Source organism: Ochotona curzoniae, unplaced genomic scaffold, assembly GCF_017591425.1.
Source record: "Ochotona curzoniae isolate NIBS_2020 unplaced genomic scaffold, NIBS_Ocur_1.0 contig_50, whole genome shotgun sequence".
NCBI lineage: Eukaryota > Metazoa > Chordata > Mammalia > Lagomorpha > Ochotonidae > Ochotona > Ochotona curzoniae.
The window spans coordinates 1,596,397-1,613,278 of record NW_024466446.1 but is presented as its reverse complement, the minus strand read 5'-3'; the positions used below and the strand labels follow the sequence as shown (position 1 = coordinate 1,613,278).

At 42.8% G+C, this 16,882-nt stretch overlaps 1 protein-coding gene across 1 annotated transcript in view; it reads left to right on the top strand.

The window, feature by feature from the left end:
• The window catches only part of PRUNE2 (prune homolog 2 with BCH domain), a 109,704-nt gene that overhangs the window by 67,497 nt on the left and 25,325 nt on the right, over positions 1–16,882 (top strand). Inside the window, exon 10 of the mRNA XM_040988749.1 lies at positions 15,419–15,498. Within this exon, the coding sequence (XP_040844683.1) occupies positions 15,419–15,498 (80 nt within the window). The remainder of the gene's footprint in view (positions 1–15,418; positions 15,499–16,882) is intronic.

Below are 16,882 nucleotides of genomic sequence, written 5' to 3'. Positions count from 1 at the left end.
ATAATTTACTCTGAATATATATTTGCAAGTTTTCCTCTTGTAGGGATGGTGCAGATTGGCATAAAATCAGTGTTTCTCTAAGTGGGGTCCTCAGCACGGAAGGAGGAGCTCTTGTTAGATCATGATTTTTCCCTCTCTTCGGAAGGAGGACCCCTGGAGCTGGAGCCGCCCCCACTGGGCTCCAGCCCTTCCCCTTGCGATGTTAGTGCATGTCTGCATTTAGGAACCCTTCCAGATGGGTTCGATTCCAAGATGCTCCACTTCTGATCCAGCTCTCTGCCAATGTTTCTTGGAGAGCAGTGGAAGATGATGCAAGTTGTTTGGGTCCTGTGCCAATGTGAGACACCCAATGAAGTTCTTGACACTTGACTTTGGCCTGGCTCAGCACCAGATCCTGTAGCTATCTGGAAAATAAAGCAATGGACAAAAGAACTCTCTTTCTCTCTGTCTTTCCCTCTCTTCTGTAACTCTGACTTTCAAACAAATCAATCATAAGGAAAAATATGCTTCCAGAGGCCAGTCTGTGTTCTGGCTCAGTGGGTTAGGATGCCACATGCAACATTGGTTTCCCATATCAAAGTGAGGGCCCCAAGACTGCCTGTTCTACTTCCAATCCAACTCCTTGTTAATATGCCCAAGGAAAAAGCAGATGATGGAGCAAATGTTTGGATATCTGTCACACATGTTGGGAGACCAGGCTGCAGCTCCAAGGTACTAACGATGGCCCCAGCTGTTGAAATCCTTGGGAGAGTGAACCAGTGAACAGAAGATCTCTCTCTCCTCCTCCTCTCTCATTCCCTCATCTTCCATCCATATAACTCTACCTTTCAAATAAATAAAAAAATAAATCTTAAACACTGATAGTAAATAAGTAGCACACACGTCCAGCCTTCCACTTTCCTGTCCATCACTTAGGCTCAGGCAATAGGAACACTGGATCTTTCAGCCACATGAATGTTGAAAATGAAGAACACATAAGTTGGTGGGAACTCTGGGAAGAACTGGCCCTTGAGAGCTTTGCCTGCCTCTCCCTGTGGGCTTGCAGCAGTTACGTTCGTCATCAAAGACCTGTTTATTTTTGTTTTTAAATCTCAATCGATCAAGTAGTAAATTTAAAGTATTACTTAGATTCTCAGAAGATGTCTAAAATATCACTGGAGAATTTGACATTCATATTGATATTTTGCTTCATGATAGCCATGAAGCTATCATGGTTTGGTTTATCTGCTAATATGCTTTTTTTTTCTTTGAAGATCATGGAAATGTTTTAAGAAGTAATTGAGTTTTTCAGAATATTCTAATAGGAATTGGAATAAAACTTTCCATGATGTCTCATTCTGTTATGTAGCTATTTCTTGAATATTTTATTTGCTTTAGCTTCATCAATATGTTTTGAAAAATTTTTTTTAATTAGCCATAATAGGAGTTGGTATTTATGGTGAATTCATTTAATCTGCACTCTCTCTGTTTGCAGAGCCTACCTTACAGTTTTAGAGTAGCATGCTTGTGAATGGGATGCCTGAGACAACTTGCGGTTGTGTAGTGTCCAAAGTTACCCATCCGTGGTAGAGGCAGATTCAGACTCCTTTGTCTTAAGGACTCAGTGCTTCTCAACTACAGCCTCCCAAGTGCCAGGGCAGTGTGCAAGTAGGCAAGCATCCCAAATTTCTCTAGACTATTCCTTAGTATTTCTGAATCTATTTTTTGCTTTGTTTCCATGATCCATTTCAAGCTTAACCAGCATTCCAAAATAAAAGTGATTAAGGGGTTTCAGGGGAACTGAACTCAGTGCAGTCGATAGTTCACTCACATGCTAGCTCAGAAACACGAGTGGCAGCAGTTTTCCTGAGTGGAAATTAAAAGTCAGGGGCTGCTCCTGACGCTGCAGTCAGGGCATGGAATCTTAAGGGTTTCAAATGACAAAGCAGCGTCCGGCTCTGTCTCAGCCTCGCGGGAGCAGCGGCGGCTGAAGCTCCTGGGGATCTGGGAGGCAGGTGATCCTGCTCATTTGGATGTGCCAGGGTCACGTGATGAGAAAATGGAGGCGAATCGGTGCTCCCAGTTCACTGCTCCAGAAGGGGGATGCTAAGGAGCTGTTCCCGTGCGTCCTGCCTCGTCGCCGCCTGCTCACCCGCCTCCTGTCACCCTGAGAAGGTAGATGGGTCCTTGTGCGCTTCGGGAGGAGAGGTTGCGGGGAGGGCAGACTGCGAAGGAGAAAGTCCTTCTTGAAGGAAATTGGAGGGGGAGCAGGGAGGGAAAGGAAGCTGACTCCCACGCAGCTCCTGGCGATTGACAGCTGCCAGCTGCGTGGCCTCCTGCCCCTGCACAGCCAGGAAAACTCATCCTTGCCTTATCTTCCAGCCCCTCTCTGGGCGACCAGGTAATCAAGGAGCACAGATACCGTCCAGCTCTAATCATTTAATTATTATTGTTATTTTTCTCATCTATCATGATAACGGAGTTAAGAAAAATCAGGGAAAATGTCAGTTCTTGAAACTGTGCAGGATTCTTACCTACTGTGGGAGGGGGGGGTATTGCAATGTCTGTTCAGTTTGTTTAGCAAGTCAGACAGCCCTGATCCCTGTGGCATTTTAATTTTTGATGTGCTTGCTAATGATTCATGAAGCTAGTGAATGCACACGTCTCTGTTTTTGTTGTGAAGCTGGTCTTGATTTACCTGAATTCTCAACTGCAGAAATAGGTCATCTTTGTCTTTCCAAAATGATAAGGCAGAAATTCCACCTAGAGAATAGCAGTATTTCACTGAGGACTGAAAGTGATGTGAATACTAAAAAATTCCCGTCTTGTCAATTCCCCTCCCACCCCCTGGAGAAAAAAAAAAAAGAAAGAAAGAAAACAAAGAAAGGGAGATCAGAAAAGCATAATTGGTGAAATTCTTATGTGGAAACAAACCTAGGTTCCAATACAGAAGTAATTTAAAATATGACTCAGCCTGACAGCGGAGTCCTGACCATGCTGATTTCAGGGAAGGAATGTCCTCTCCATAAATGACCATCATCCCACCGCACCTGTGAACTTTTGACGTGTATCCATCTTATATAAACTGCTGTGTGAAGACAGTTCCCATGACCATTTCCAACCCAGCCGCTGCCTTGAGTTACTCCAATAGAGCAGAATGAGAGCTATTCCTCAACGACTCATTTGAAAATCTTCATTGGATAAAAAGTTCCTTAAATTGCAATGGACAATATGTACCAAATGTAAAATCTGAAATAATTATTAGTGTGCCTAGTGACAAAACAAAACACCCATGGAATTTTCTTTCAAGGAAATCTTAAAAGATTCATCATCCAGGAGAAAAAAAATGAGTGGCCTTTATGGAACTATCTCTATTGGCAAATTAGATAACTACAGAAAAATTAAACTCTGCACTTTAAAATGAGTTAGGTCTGGTCTCGCAGTCCAAAGCAAACAAGATGAGGTTGTTGTCATTTCCAGTCTACAGCACCTAAATTTCCCATGGGATTTCACTTTGTAATTCAAAGTTAGCTTTTCCACCCTAAAAAAGGTCTAATGTCCCCTGCCCTCGCCCCAGCTCCACTCCTGCACTTAATAAGTTAGAATTTTTTTTCCTATTAATAAAAAGTCAAAGAAACTTTTTCTGACTGTTTGGGCTCTGTTTGGTGCATATAGTGAATGCCTGGTTATGTCCCACTTTGATTTCATTCTTATAAGAGTTTGTTCTTGTGGAAAGATTTCTCCTTCCAGAAGACATACTTATGTCAAAGTTCCTGAGAGAGGTTTGCAGATCCAATAAAGGCAACTTTTTCCTCCAGTTTGCCCTTTGTCGGTTGTTAAGATTTTTCAGATAAGGCCCGGCACGCTAGCGTAGTGGTTAAGGTCCTTGCCTTGCATGTGCCGGGATCCCATGTGGGAGCCGGTTCTAGTCCCGGCAGCCCTACTTCCCATCTACCTCTCTGCTTGTGGCCTGGAAAGGAAGTCGAGGACAGCCCAAAGCCTTGAGACCCTGCTCCCATGTGGGAGACCTGGAAGAGCTCCTGGCTCCTGGCTTTGGATTGGCTCAGCATCAGCCATTGCAGTCCCTTGGGGAGTAAACCATCAGACGGAAGAGCTTCTTCTCTGTCTCTCTTCCTCTTTGTATATCCGCCTTTCCAATAAAAAAATCTTTATTAACAGTCTAATTATTAAAAAAAAAAAGATTTTTCAGATAGAAGTTGGTAGTATTTGCATTTAGGATGCTTTGTTGATTCCTTGCCAATCCCAGTTCACTGTACAGTTGGGCAAAGCAGGAGGAGGGAGCACAGACAAAGCACAGGTTCAGTTCTGTTCTACAGATGAGCCTGTCTGCATCCGAGTTGACAGGAGCCTATGGATATGGCCCTGTCACGCTGTGAGTGGCTGCTGAAGAGGAGCAGAGGCAGGGGCAGTAGATCCTCCCCACCGAGCTTCTTACTGCCCAGGGCTACTGCTGAAGGTGGCTGTATTTTACTGATAGCAAACTGTTTGCCTGGTATTTTGTGGTAGTTGCCCAATTTTCTGTATTATTTTATTATGAGGTTCAACTGTCCAAGTAATATAAACTGAAATAGATCTTACCGTTCATTTTTGTTCACTTCTCACTTCAATTTCACAGGAAGTGAAATTAATTAAGTGAGGAGCTGTGGAAGTTTAAAGATTGAGAATGTGTCCCTTCTCCCATCGCAGAGGTGCAAGCATAGGCATTGTGGATGAGACAGATTCAGCAGTATATGGGGAGAAACATTTTAGCTGGAGGGACAATAATAAGCCAAGCTTTGGGATCAGGAGAGCTATCAGTTACATATGGGAGACCAGGAAAAGTCCATTTTGCCTGAAGGGTAGAGCAGTTGTTGAGCTAAATGGTTAGAGTCCCTAGGATCAAACAAAAGTTTGTGTTACATATATGGCATTGCCAATGAGAACTGAGTGTTTTTGAGCCAGATGTCATGGTTGTCAGTCGACAGGCAATAATGCAAGAGAAGTGTGAGACCAGAGGCAGTCCACCCACAATGGAAAGAAGGAGGGCAGTTCTGGAACTGCAGATGCCACAGAAAGCTTCAGCTCTTGAAAATGGAGGAAAGTGAGATGTTACAAGTGAGGTAGATTATCATTTTATTCTTCAGAATTGAGTCTCTGTAGCGTTGGTGAGTTCCTTGACATGAGTTAGCAAGGTAACGAATGCATGGAATACTCCTGTGTTCAGAACAAAAGAGAACCAACTTGAACCGCAGCGCTTTCTGAGAATGAACATCTACATCTGATTCATCAGCCTAGGGTCCTTCTGGTCACGCTAGTTCTATCACCAAGGACCGCAGTCTGCAAACCTTTGTATTCATTCTAGTGTACTTGCCAGTGTACGATGTGAAGACAGAGGTGGTTTCCTCTGATCATCTTCCCTTCTGGGCAGTTGCATTGGGATTCCGGTCTTAAGTGAAGAGTAAGGACAATATTTAGCATGAGGACAAATGCTGACCATGACGAACTCCAAAGAGATTTTGATTCATGGGTTGAGAATGTGTCTTTGAGAGAGAGTCTTTGATTGTGAGCATAATGGCAGGGGTGAGAGGAGAGAGAATGGGTTGAAGATACCTCAGAAGTAATTGTATGACCTCAAAACCCGGGTCTTCTGGCTTGATGTGCAGCAAGCCAATCGCTGACATCAGGTTGATGGGAAAAGGTGATATTAAAAGTTCTGAAACTAACTCTTCCTGAAATATGGGAGTAAAGCCAAGATAGTGTGAGTCCAAGAGAGCAGCTGAGCAAGAGGTAGGTTAGGAATACAGGTGAAATGGAAGTGGGAGGAGAAGCTAGATATTAGTCTATAGACAGGTCAGTGGTGCTGGGAGAAAGCAAGCTTAAGTCAAATGCCATTCCTGGGCCCATGACGGGGACGCTTTCTTTGTATGTTAGATGAAACTTAGGAGAGTTTAAGGCTCATGTCTTTACGACAAGCAGAAGTTAGAATTCACTGAATTTTTCATGTACTTAACAGCTTATGAACTCAAGCTTGACACTAGCTTGATAGGTATGTGACCAGTCGAGTCTGCAAACTTTATTTTCTAATCCTAACGTATATCTGTCAACAGGGTCCTGCAATCAGAATATGTGAGTGATGAATAAAACAAAGTCATGGAATCCCATATGATGATATCATTCTGTAGATGCTAATTCTTTTAGAATAAGCACATGTGTCTCCCTGAGTAGCTATCCACATTTACACCATGTTGGTGTGTCTCTCTAAGTGAGTCAGTGCTCTCCAAGAGGCTGGCATAGATGTGTGGTTACTGAACATATCCCTCAGGAGAGTATAAAATTAATCAAGTCTTGTAAATTAGGTTTGTAGAATGTGATTATGCTGTAGTGAGGCACATGTAAGTAAGAGTGGTGGCCTTGCTCAGTCCCCAGGGCCCAGCTTGGCTCTCTCTCTCTCTCTCTCCCTGTCTTCATTCTAATCTGCCAGGCACTGGTTAGAAATCTTTCTAGTGGAAGAAATGAAGGGAAGCACTGAAATGCCCTTTGTAGCTCCAAGGACTCTTCCTCTTGACACTGGCCGTGCTGGTGAGGACGGACACTGTACAGTTTTTCTAGGGCTGTCGTGCAGAGTCCCACAGAGCAGGGGGCCTAGCCAGGAAGAGTGTGTCTGCTCATAGTTCTGGAGGCTGGACATCTGAGATCAGACTGCCAGGAAGGCTGGCTCATTCTGAGGCCTCGCTCCTTGGCCTGTAGCTGACTGTCTTTCCCAGCGTCTTCCTTGGATCTTTCCACTGCGTGTGTATGTTGTGTCCAAATTTATCTTCTTATAAAGATATTGTTCATACTGGGTTGCAGCTCACCCCAATGACATAATTTAACTTCATTCCCTCTGCTAAAATTTGCTCCTAAGCACATCCTCATTTTGAAATTCTAAAAGCTAGAACATCAATAATAAGAATTTCAGAGGATATGAATTAGCCCAGAGTAGGTATCTTAGGAATGTGACAGCAAATCTGATGGAAAGTTCTGGTGTTTCTGTGACTCTTATCCATGGTTTCATTTTCTGCAGTTTCAGCTACCAACAGTCAACTGCTGTCAGAAAATATTAAATTTCAGAAATAAACAATAGTGCTGAATTGTACGCTGTCCTGACTCTCATCAGAGCTCTCACTGTCTCGTTCCTTCATGCCTTAAATATGAATTATCCCTTTGTCCAGTGTATGCACACTGTACTTAGTAGTACACTGCATATACTTAGCGTATACCACACAATAGTCACTCAGTAACCACCTGACTGTCTGAGTAACGTGGAATTGTCTTCAGGTAACTATTAGTTTATCTAATAATGGCCCAGAAGCACAAAACTAGCAGTTCTGCTACAACAAAGTCACTGCCGCCTGTGAGTAGAAAAGTGAAACATGTTCCACTTAATAAGGAAAGAAAAAGGAAGTCACACACAGTGGTTACTAACATCTGCAGCCAATGTTCTTCCATAAGGAAGGAAAAGTGAAGTTGTGCTTTTGTTTTCCCTCATACCTCAATGGGAAAGAGTGACTGTCCCGGTGTGTAAGAATGCGTATTTAAATTGGAATGCCATTAAATGTGTGTATGGATGGATGTATCAAGGAAAATAACACTTAAGAAGAGTTCAGTACTCTAATTGCTAGAACCTATTGGGAACCTTGGAACCTACCTCCAGTAAGGGGGAGTGAGACTGTATTTGCATTTTTATACAATTCTAGGTCATATATCAACATACAGATATATAAAAACCTATATACATATATGTAAAATATAATGTAGCTTATTGATTTTTATAAATAATATATTTTATAATAAATGGGTGGCACATCTTTTTGTAAGGTATCTAAGAAATAAATACCTTTTAAAAGTCTAAATAATTTCTATTACAGAGGAACTTCTTTTTTAAAATTTATTTTATTCAAAGACAGAGATACAGATAGATGGATCTTCCATCCATTGGTTCATCCAACAAGTGTCTGCAATGATCAGGGTTGGTCTAGGCTAAACTAAGAGCCAGGAACTTCATCTAGGTCTCCCACATAGATGTCAGGGTACTTGGGCCACCTTTTTTGGCTTTCCCAGCACGGAACTAGATTGGAAGTGGAACAGGCACCGACATTTAGTATTAAAGGAACATGAGAAACAATTGACGCTCTAGGAAGGGAGCCCATAAGATGAAATATGGATGATTTATCAGGAAGGCTGAATACAGGTGCATTTCTTCAGCGAGAGTTCGTGGCATGCCAGCTGTCAGGCAGTGCTTTCTGCCGGGGAGGCATGGCATAGCCGGATGAGCAGCAGCCCACTCTTCAGAGCTGCCCAGGGGATGGAAACAGAAAGAAAGAAAGAAAACGGAAAGAAAGTTAATTTTAAGAAATGCCCATTTTTGTAGTACAAGACTTTCAGAACCAGAGTGTTGAATTTTAGGACAAAAAGGCCATAAAGAAAACAACAAGATTTCATGAGTTAATAATGATACAGGGGGAAAAAAAAAAACCTTGAAAGTGGGGGAAAGAAAGCAAAAGCAAAACAGAAAACCCAACAAAATAGACAAGAAAACAGTAAAAATAAAACAAAGTAGAGACCGGATTATTGGAAAAAGACTTTGAGTCCCTGACCCCACAATTCCCACCCCGGGAGACCCGGCAAGAGTTCTTGACTCTTGCCTTTGACCTGGCCCAGCTCTGTTGGGGGCATCTGGGGAGCATATCAGTAGATGAAAGATCTCTGTCTATCTTGTAAATCATCTCTCTCTTTATCTCTGTCACTCTCTCTGTGTCTCCTATTGTTCTGGTTTTCAAATAAATAACACTTAAAACAAGAGAAACAAAACTAAGTACAGGTATTGAAAAATAGACTGCAATGAGGGATAGAATTAGATCAATTTCAAACAACCTTGTGCAAAAGATGAATTAGCAAGGTTATTTACAGCAGCCTCCGTGAAAAAGCAGGTAGCACCTGTTTCTATTTTAGTATCCCCACTGCTGGCACCAGTTGGATTTGGAGAAAGTCCTTGCAATAAGGAGTGAAATGCAACAGACTTGTGGCCAGAGTGGGCAGCAGCACCTTGGCATGGCTGATCTGAGCCAGGTTTCTTGGGCTCTCTTGGCAAGGTTGCTCACCTTTCAATTCCTGTGCTTTGCGATTCCTGTTCCTACACTTCATTCTGACAAACACCAAGCGCTGAGAGTGGGGAAATAGGCTTGATGTTGTCGATGCTGGACAACCAAAATTACGACTTGCTACGCACTTCTTTTTTAACACTAACTTGGATTTTCCCAAATGAGGATTTTACTTTTTATAACATTTGTTTACTTGTTTGACAGTTACAGAGAGAGGAGAGAGTAATAGAGAAATTGCCCTTCATTCTGCTGGTTTATTTGTCATGGGTTAAACAATTAAGCTTTGAGTGTTGGGTCAAGTACTTTGGCCATATTCTGCTGCTTTCCCCAGGCCATTAGCAGGGAGCTGGATTGGGAACACAGCCACTTAGACATACACTGGTGCTTGTTTGGGATGCTATAGATGGTATAGACATCCTATAGGTGAGAGATATTATAGGAAGGAGTGGATTTGAGCCATGTTATAGTGCCTTGCCTCTTATGGACTAAACTGTGTCCTACCTACTTGGGTCTTTCCTGGTGCCAATCCTCTTTGACTTCAGACATAATTCCATGCAGACAACCCATTATAAATTGAGAACAGTATAACTGGAAAATGTACTGAACCCCTCAACTTACCAACCATCACTGACTAGCAACATAGCACCTTGGGGAGTGTTAGTTGTTTTCCCTCATGACTATGAGGTTGCCTGGAGGCTGTGCTCAGATAGCTACAACAAAAACCTATACCTTCATTGATACTACTTATATTTGTAAACACATTTGGGGGTACCCTTGTACCACTATGTATTACATTTTTGCAGTTTTTAAAATATATCCAATTTTGAGAAAATAAGATATTCAAGTTGCTTTACTCTAACACACTACACTCCACACCAGTTGGTATACATCCATTTTTATCCACAAAGGTTCTGTTCTGTACCTGTTCGTTTGCATATTGCCTATAGGTACTTCCATGCCAGAAATATCAAGTGTAAAGCTGGTTTAACGCAGGGACTGGGGACCACCCCCACCCCGCATCACCTCCCAAGCTCAACACGTCTGGTACCTGGTTCTTATAGAAAATCTCTTCTGACCCCAGTTAGTGAGAAGTCAAAGATTTAAGTGTTGTGCCACACCCTATGAGTCAGCAAATATAACTGCTTGAGCAGCGGTATCTCTGTGTGCTTGTGGTTGATATTTCTGGCGCCAGATTGGAACATTCAGGCGACTCCATCCTCTGAGTGACTTAGGGGAAGGAAGTCAAGTGAAAGCAGCGCGGTCACTGCCCTGTGTGTTGGGGAAGTGAAATATTGGGAGTTTCTCGCTCAGGTGGGAGGGCAGGGAGGCATCTGTACCTCATCTTCGCAAAGGAGACTCTCCAGGTGACGCCGAGCTGGGGTGTGAGGCTAGACAGGGCAGCAGGAGCCTGTGAGGAGACCCAGTTGCGCTTGTTGCTTACAAGTTCTGTGACGCTCCCTTCTAAAGGCGGAGTCTGATTCTCCTTTATGTGTGAGCTGAACTTGCTGACTTGCTTCTGAGCGACAGAGTAAAGTAGAAGAGACATCCTGTGTTTCCTAAAACAAGATCCTTAAAAAGACTGGGATTTCCTCCTTGTTCTCGCCGTGACTATTAGAGCAGGAAGCCAGCTACTATTCTGTGGATGCCATCCAGTGAGTGCATGTGTGTATAGAGGGAATGGGGGTTGGGAAAAATGGAAAGGCAGGCTTATTTCAAATAGAAGATCATAAGAACATGAAGAATGCTCAGTGCAAGCTGAGTAAAAGGGACTGTGGGACCTGATCCTGCTCTGGGGATCAGAAGAGACCCGGGGACTGAGATGTCAAAGCCAAGGACAGAATTGCAGGATTAGCAAAGGTAGGAAGAGAAAGGCGGCTCAAGCTGGTAGCTGGGTGCCCGGTCACAGTTGCCTTATGTAGCCTGGTCTGGTGTCATGGCTCTCTTCTTGGGGTCAGTGGGAACAATGAAAGGACCACATTAAGAAGTATATCCAGTTGGCGATGCAGGATATCCTGTTCACAATTTGGAGAAAGTGGGATGTGAAATGAAACAAAAAGGAAGGGTCAAGAGGTTTCTGTAAGAAAAAAAAAAAAACAATGGGTTTGAACCAAGGCATTAGCTGTCAGAATGGAGAGGAAACAAAAGAGAGAGAGAGAGAGAGAGAAACCTAGGAGACGAGGTGGGTAACTGAGTGAGAAAAAGATGGTAGAAAAAGCAAAGGAAGAAAGATGAGTGCTGGTCTAGGGCTTGGATACCCAGGTGGTTAGTAAAGAGGTCCACCAGGATGCAGAATATATTAACTGGTTCTTGATGCCTAAGGAGTCATCTCACCATTTAACACCTGCAAACAGCAAGCATTTATCTTCAGGCTTCTGTAGGTTGAAAATTCAAGAGTGGCTTAGCTAAGTGAATTAGTCTCATATTTTTTCTAATAAAACCCTAAAGCCTAAGATTATCAGTGACCATAGTCTAATTTTAACACTTTTTTTTAATTTCATTTGTTTGAAGGCAGAGGTAAGGTACTGAGACAGTGAGGGAGAGACGGAGAGAAAGATTATCCATCCACTGGATCACTCCCCAAACAGCTGCAGTAATTAAGGCTGAGCCAAGAGCCTGCAGCTCCATCCAGGTCTCCCAAGCGGATGGCAGATGCCCAAGAAGTGGACTATCATTTGCTACTCTCCCACGTGCATCAGCAGAGAGCTGGATCCGAAGTGAAGCAACTAGGACATGAACTTACACCCATATGAGATGCTGGTGTTGCAGACAACCATTCAACCATGTAAGCACAGTGCAAGCACCAGCTTTCATTACTTTATTTGCATTTCCTGCATCATGCAGATACTTGGCACACAACTAAATGTCTCCAATTTTTGTAGGTTTCCTTTTATTTTCTACTACACACATTACGCTTTCAGGAAAATAGTTCTTTTTCTTATTCCCTTTTCATTAAAGGGGCAGTTCTTTAATAAAGCCAAGAGCCATATTTAGAAGTTCAGATCTGGGCCGTCCTTCTGGCACTGGAGGTCAGTCAGTACTGCTGTGGGGGGCCCTAAGGCCTGTGGTTCCTGCAGAAGCCCTGTGGGGTTCCCTTTTTATCATCTTTCTCTACTAACATGTTGTTTCTAGGACATAGGATTTCCCCTGGTCTCTTTCAGGTTTAGAAATATATTACAGATAAACCCATTGAAACTTGCAAAGGTAAGGTGAGAATCTACTGAACACACCTGACTTATGGAATATCCTAGTTTAGCAACACAGCAACACACTGTAGAATACCAGTTGTTTTTGCCTTATGAGAGTAAAGCTATTTAATGGGGTTTTTTTGCCCTCTATTTATGTGACCATTTCTTTAGGTTAAAGTTTCCATATACACCAGTGATAAAAAAAAATTTTTGAAATAACTTACGTAAATGAATTCAAAGAAAAAAATCAGTAAGTTTAAAAGCTACAGATGGTTATGAAAAAAGTCATAAAGGTGAGATACTTCTGTTTTGTTTTCAAGACTTTTTATTTATTTGTATTTATTTATCCAAAAGGCTGATAGACATGGGGTTCATTTTCCATCTACTGAGTCATTGCCCAGATACCCACCATAACCAGGTCTGAGTTACACTGAAGCCAAGAGCCACAAACTTGAGCTGGGTCTCCAACATCGATGGCAAGAGTCTAAGTGCTTGGATGATTACCCATGGTTTTTCTCAGGCACATTAGCAGGGAGCTAGATCAGAAGTGGAACAGACAGAACTCCATGTGGCAGTGCAGTGTGAGACCAGCATCCTAAGTGATAGTTGGACATGCTGCACCACCACTACAATGGTCCCAAAATGACGCATTGATACTCAAGCTTGTGGCATTCACAAGCTTATGCATATTCACATACTTCTGAGCTTCACTCCCCATTTCACTACAATGTTCTATTGTGCTTTAGCAACCCGAACAAGAAGCTCTGCATGTCAGTTTGAGTGTAGGTGGGAACATGAGAAATGGGTTATTTAAATTAAGAATTAAAAGTTTGAGCATACCATGTGTCAAATATTCCCTTAGACACAATCAACGTTCAGCTGTGTGGAGTGCGTTAGATGGATGATGATGCTGTCGCGAGTTAGCACTATGTCTGGGGAAAATTTCTTTCTTGCTAACACTCCTAGTGAGCTTTACCCATAACCATCAAAGTAGGCAGAAGAGGCACGCTCCCTGCCTACCCCTCAACGCTTGCTTTTGGGTTCTCTGCCCAGAGAGTGCAAGTGCCACTTTTCAGAAGCCAAAGCAAGTCATGCCATTTCCAAGGGAGCTGGGAAGTGCAAGCTGAGCAAACGCCAGGAAGTGAGTGAACAGCAGGAGTATTACCACAGCTGCTGACCCCTCTAGGTCCAGACATGGGTGAAGATCCACGGTAGAATCAGACTGGTGGTGACAGGTTAACGTGCTGCTTATGACACTGCTGGTTCAAGTCCCGGCTGCGCCACTTCTGATCCTGCTCCCTATACACTTGTCTTTAATGATGAAGTTTGTGAAAAATAGAATTAAAAGATAAATGTATTGTGGCGTAAAAATTGAAATCCATGAGTTTTCTTTCATAAAATATATTTTCGAAAGCACATTTAAGGCCCCTCATATGCATGTTTTTTTAATGCACTAAAATAAACTTTATTCCACTGTCCATAAACTAGAGAAATGCATGGAGAACCATGGTTAGGTTTTTAGAAGTGTAGACTTGTCATAATTTTCTCTTGTGTATTCCTTTTATTTGTCATATTCAATAGGCCAATACAGAAGGTCCTGGGCTAGGCTCTGATTAGAAGCAAGAGATGGTAAATCTTTCTTTAAAGAATATATGTATTTATTTTTATTGGAAAAACAAATTTATAGACAGATCTTCCATCTGCTGCTTCACTCTACAAGTGGCCGCAAGGACCAGAGCTAAACTGCTCCAAAGCTAGTAGCCAGGAGCTTCTTGTGGGTCTCCCATGTATGTACAGGGTCCCAAGGCTTTGGGCCGACCTCTACTGCTTTCCCAGGTCACAAGCAGGGAGCTGGAAGGATAGAGGAGCAGCCAGGATACAAACTGGCACCCATATGAGATGTTGTTGCATGCAAGGTGAGGATTTAGGCACTGAGCTATCATGCTGTGCCTGCGGTGGTAAATTTTAGCCAGAACTGTGTTCCCAGCATTAGAATTTAAATTTTCAACAAAAAGTAGAAAGATAGCATTAATTTCTGCTCTCTCAGGATCGTCAGGCACTCTACTTAACTCTTTTTTCTACAACTCCGTGACGTAATGGTGTCTCCTTGCTTCAGAAAACACAACAGGAGGCCAGCAGGGGAGGCTGTCTGCCCAAGTCAATCTAGCTAACCAGAAGCCCCAAAAGTTCCAAGTTGTCCAAGGGAAGTGAGGTCAGCGTGCTTGAGTTTGTCTCTCCTCCAAAGCATACACATTACTTTTCTTTTTGGAAAAATCTATATTAATTGTTCTTTGAAGTATTATTCATTGATCACATGTCCTGTTGCTGGACTTTTTACTTGGTACGTGTTTACATTTGTAAGCTGGTGAAATTACTTTCTGTATGCCAGTGACAGTGGGGTGCTTGAAGTCCGTAATGTCAGTGTCAGCAGTCCTTCTTCGAAGTAAGTGTAAAAAAGCTTTATTCTCAGTCGTGGCCACTGAAGATGGCTTCACTACACATTTTTGTCTAGGGGCAAAGGCAACTTCCTTTGAAATTTCCCTAACTGATCAGTGTTGAATAAAACCTGAAGACTTAAAGCAAAAGGAGTGCATCACAGGGCAGACTAAAATCACATTTAGGAATTTCAGAAACTCCTGTTTCTATATAGGAGGGGTGAACAAGGGGATAGCAAGGGAACAGCAAATGTGTATTTGGGAGAATCAGTGGAGTGGAAAAACAAATGCAGCTTAAGGACAAAGTCTTACTGGCCCACGGAATACACAATGATTTGTAAAATGATTCTCTTGGGACCAAAAATAGAAAACAATAGCGTGTGTCAAAAGTGTGTCTGGCTGTGTTGACTGACTTCAATCTTCCTGTGATGAAGTTAAGCTTGTAAAAACTCCTTGGCATACGGACTGGATCAGATGGGAGGGTACCTGAAGGAAGCCTGTTTCTGCATTTGCCCCAAGTTTCTTTCATTTAAAATAATTGACATTCCAGGTGGTTGGGTGACAAAGGCTGCTGTTCTTCACTTGGCTTCATACACATCGCCCTGATCTCTCTGAATTCCCTTTTCATAGAAAATCGTATTCCACATGAGTTTTTCTTCTTTGCTTCGCTCTCTTTCAGACCGCTGCCGGAGGATGTAGGCATGGACAGCGTGCTTGAGGAGGAAATGCTGAGTCCCGACAGTGCAGACATGAGGCCGGGTGAGGAGAGCATGTATTTGTTTCCTGCAGCAGCATTCCACATCCAAACATTATTCAGTGGAAGGAACACTTCCTGTGCATCCAACCTGAGATTTCAGTTATAAAAGGCGAGAGCGAAGCAGAGGTGTCAGAGGGAGATGTTAGGCTCACTGGCTAATTTCAGAGCTCACTTGAATATTGATGCTCCCTGGTGCGATGGTGTGGAGCACATTTTGTCTGCTGGGCCACAACCTTATCTGGCAATGTTTTTATTCCTATGATAATTGGCTATATTCTATACCATGACCTTTACTAATGACCTAAATGACAAAATTTACTCATAATTACGAGAATGCTTGAAAGTGGAAACAATTTATTGAAAATGTTTACTATATTTTTTTGTTGTTGTTAGTCCACATGATTTGAATGAAACTTCCCAACCCTGAGCAGGATTCATCTAATTGTTCCTCTGATAGTTTTTCCTTATTCTTGAAATACCGTGAAATTCACCTTGAACCCATTTTTATTTTTACCAACAGACTAACTGAACCCTCATTATGTGCAATTCTGTTTGAATTACAGATGAACTTCAATTGTCTTGCATTCCCAGCACCCTAGTTCATTGATCAGCCTGAAATACTATCCAATGGTGTTGAAGTTTTTATAGAACTTGAGCTCTAACCTCTCACATTTGTACCAGAGATCAGCGGGTGGGATAGAAAGTTCCAGTCTGCTGGTCACTTCTCGTTTGGTTGACCAGCCGTACATAAGAAGCTATTTAGGAATTCCACTTCATGTTAATGCATGATCACAACCTCAGGTGTGATCCATGAGGGCTTGTCATGAACAGTAAACGGCATTCCTATCACTCAGCAAATTCCTAAGATTTAGGAGCTAGGGGCCTGATGCCAGAGACAGAGACTAAATGTGCTTCTCATTACATTCGGCAACGTGAGCCTGGTTATAAACTGCTCTTCTACTTCCATTAAAACCACAAAAACAGCCACATACACACACCACAGGGCAAGGGTGGGGGCACTGTTACTAACAGCATAAGGTCATTCTTACAGGAACTTATTTTAAGCAGTATTGGCGTAAGAGGTCATGCTTGGAGTGAGCAGTCGGCCTAGCAGCTAAGACACACACATCCCACATTGGCACGCCTGACTTCCACTCCAGGCTCCGACTCCTCAGTCCAGTTTCCAGCCAGATCCGGCGAGATGGCAGAGATGGTTCAAGAGATTGAATTCCGGGGTTAAGTTCTGGGCGCTCAGCTTCAGCCTCAGCCACAGCAGTCATCTGAAGAGTGAGACTGTGGGTGGAAGCTGTCTCTTTATCACTGGCATCTTCGGTCCTTCAAATAAACGAAGGGCTAGTGAGTGCTGTTACAGGTCCACAGAATGTA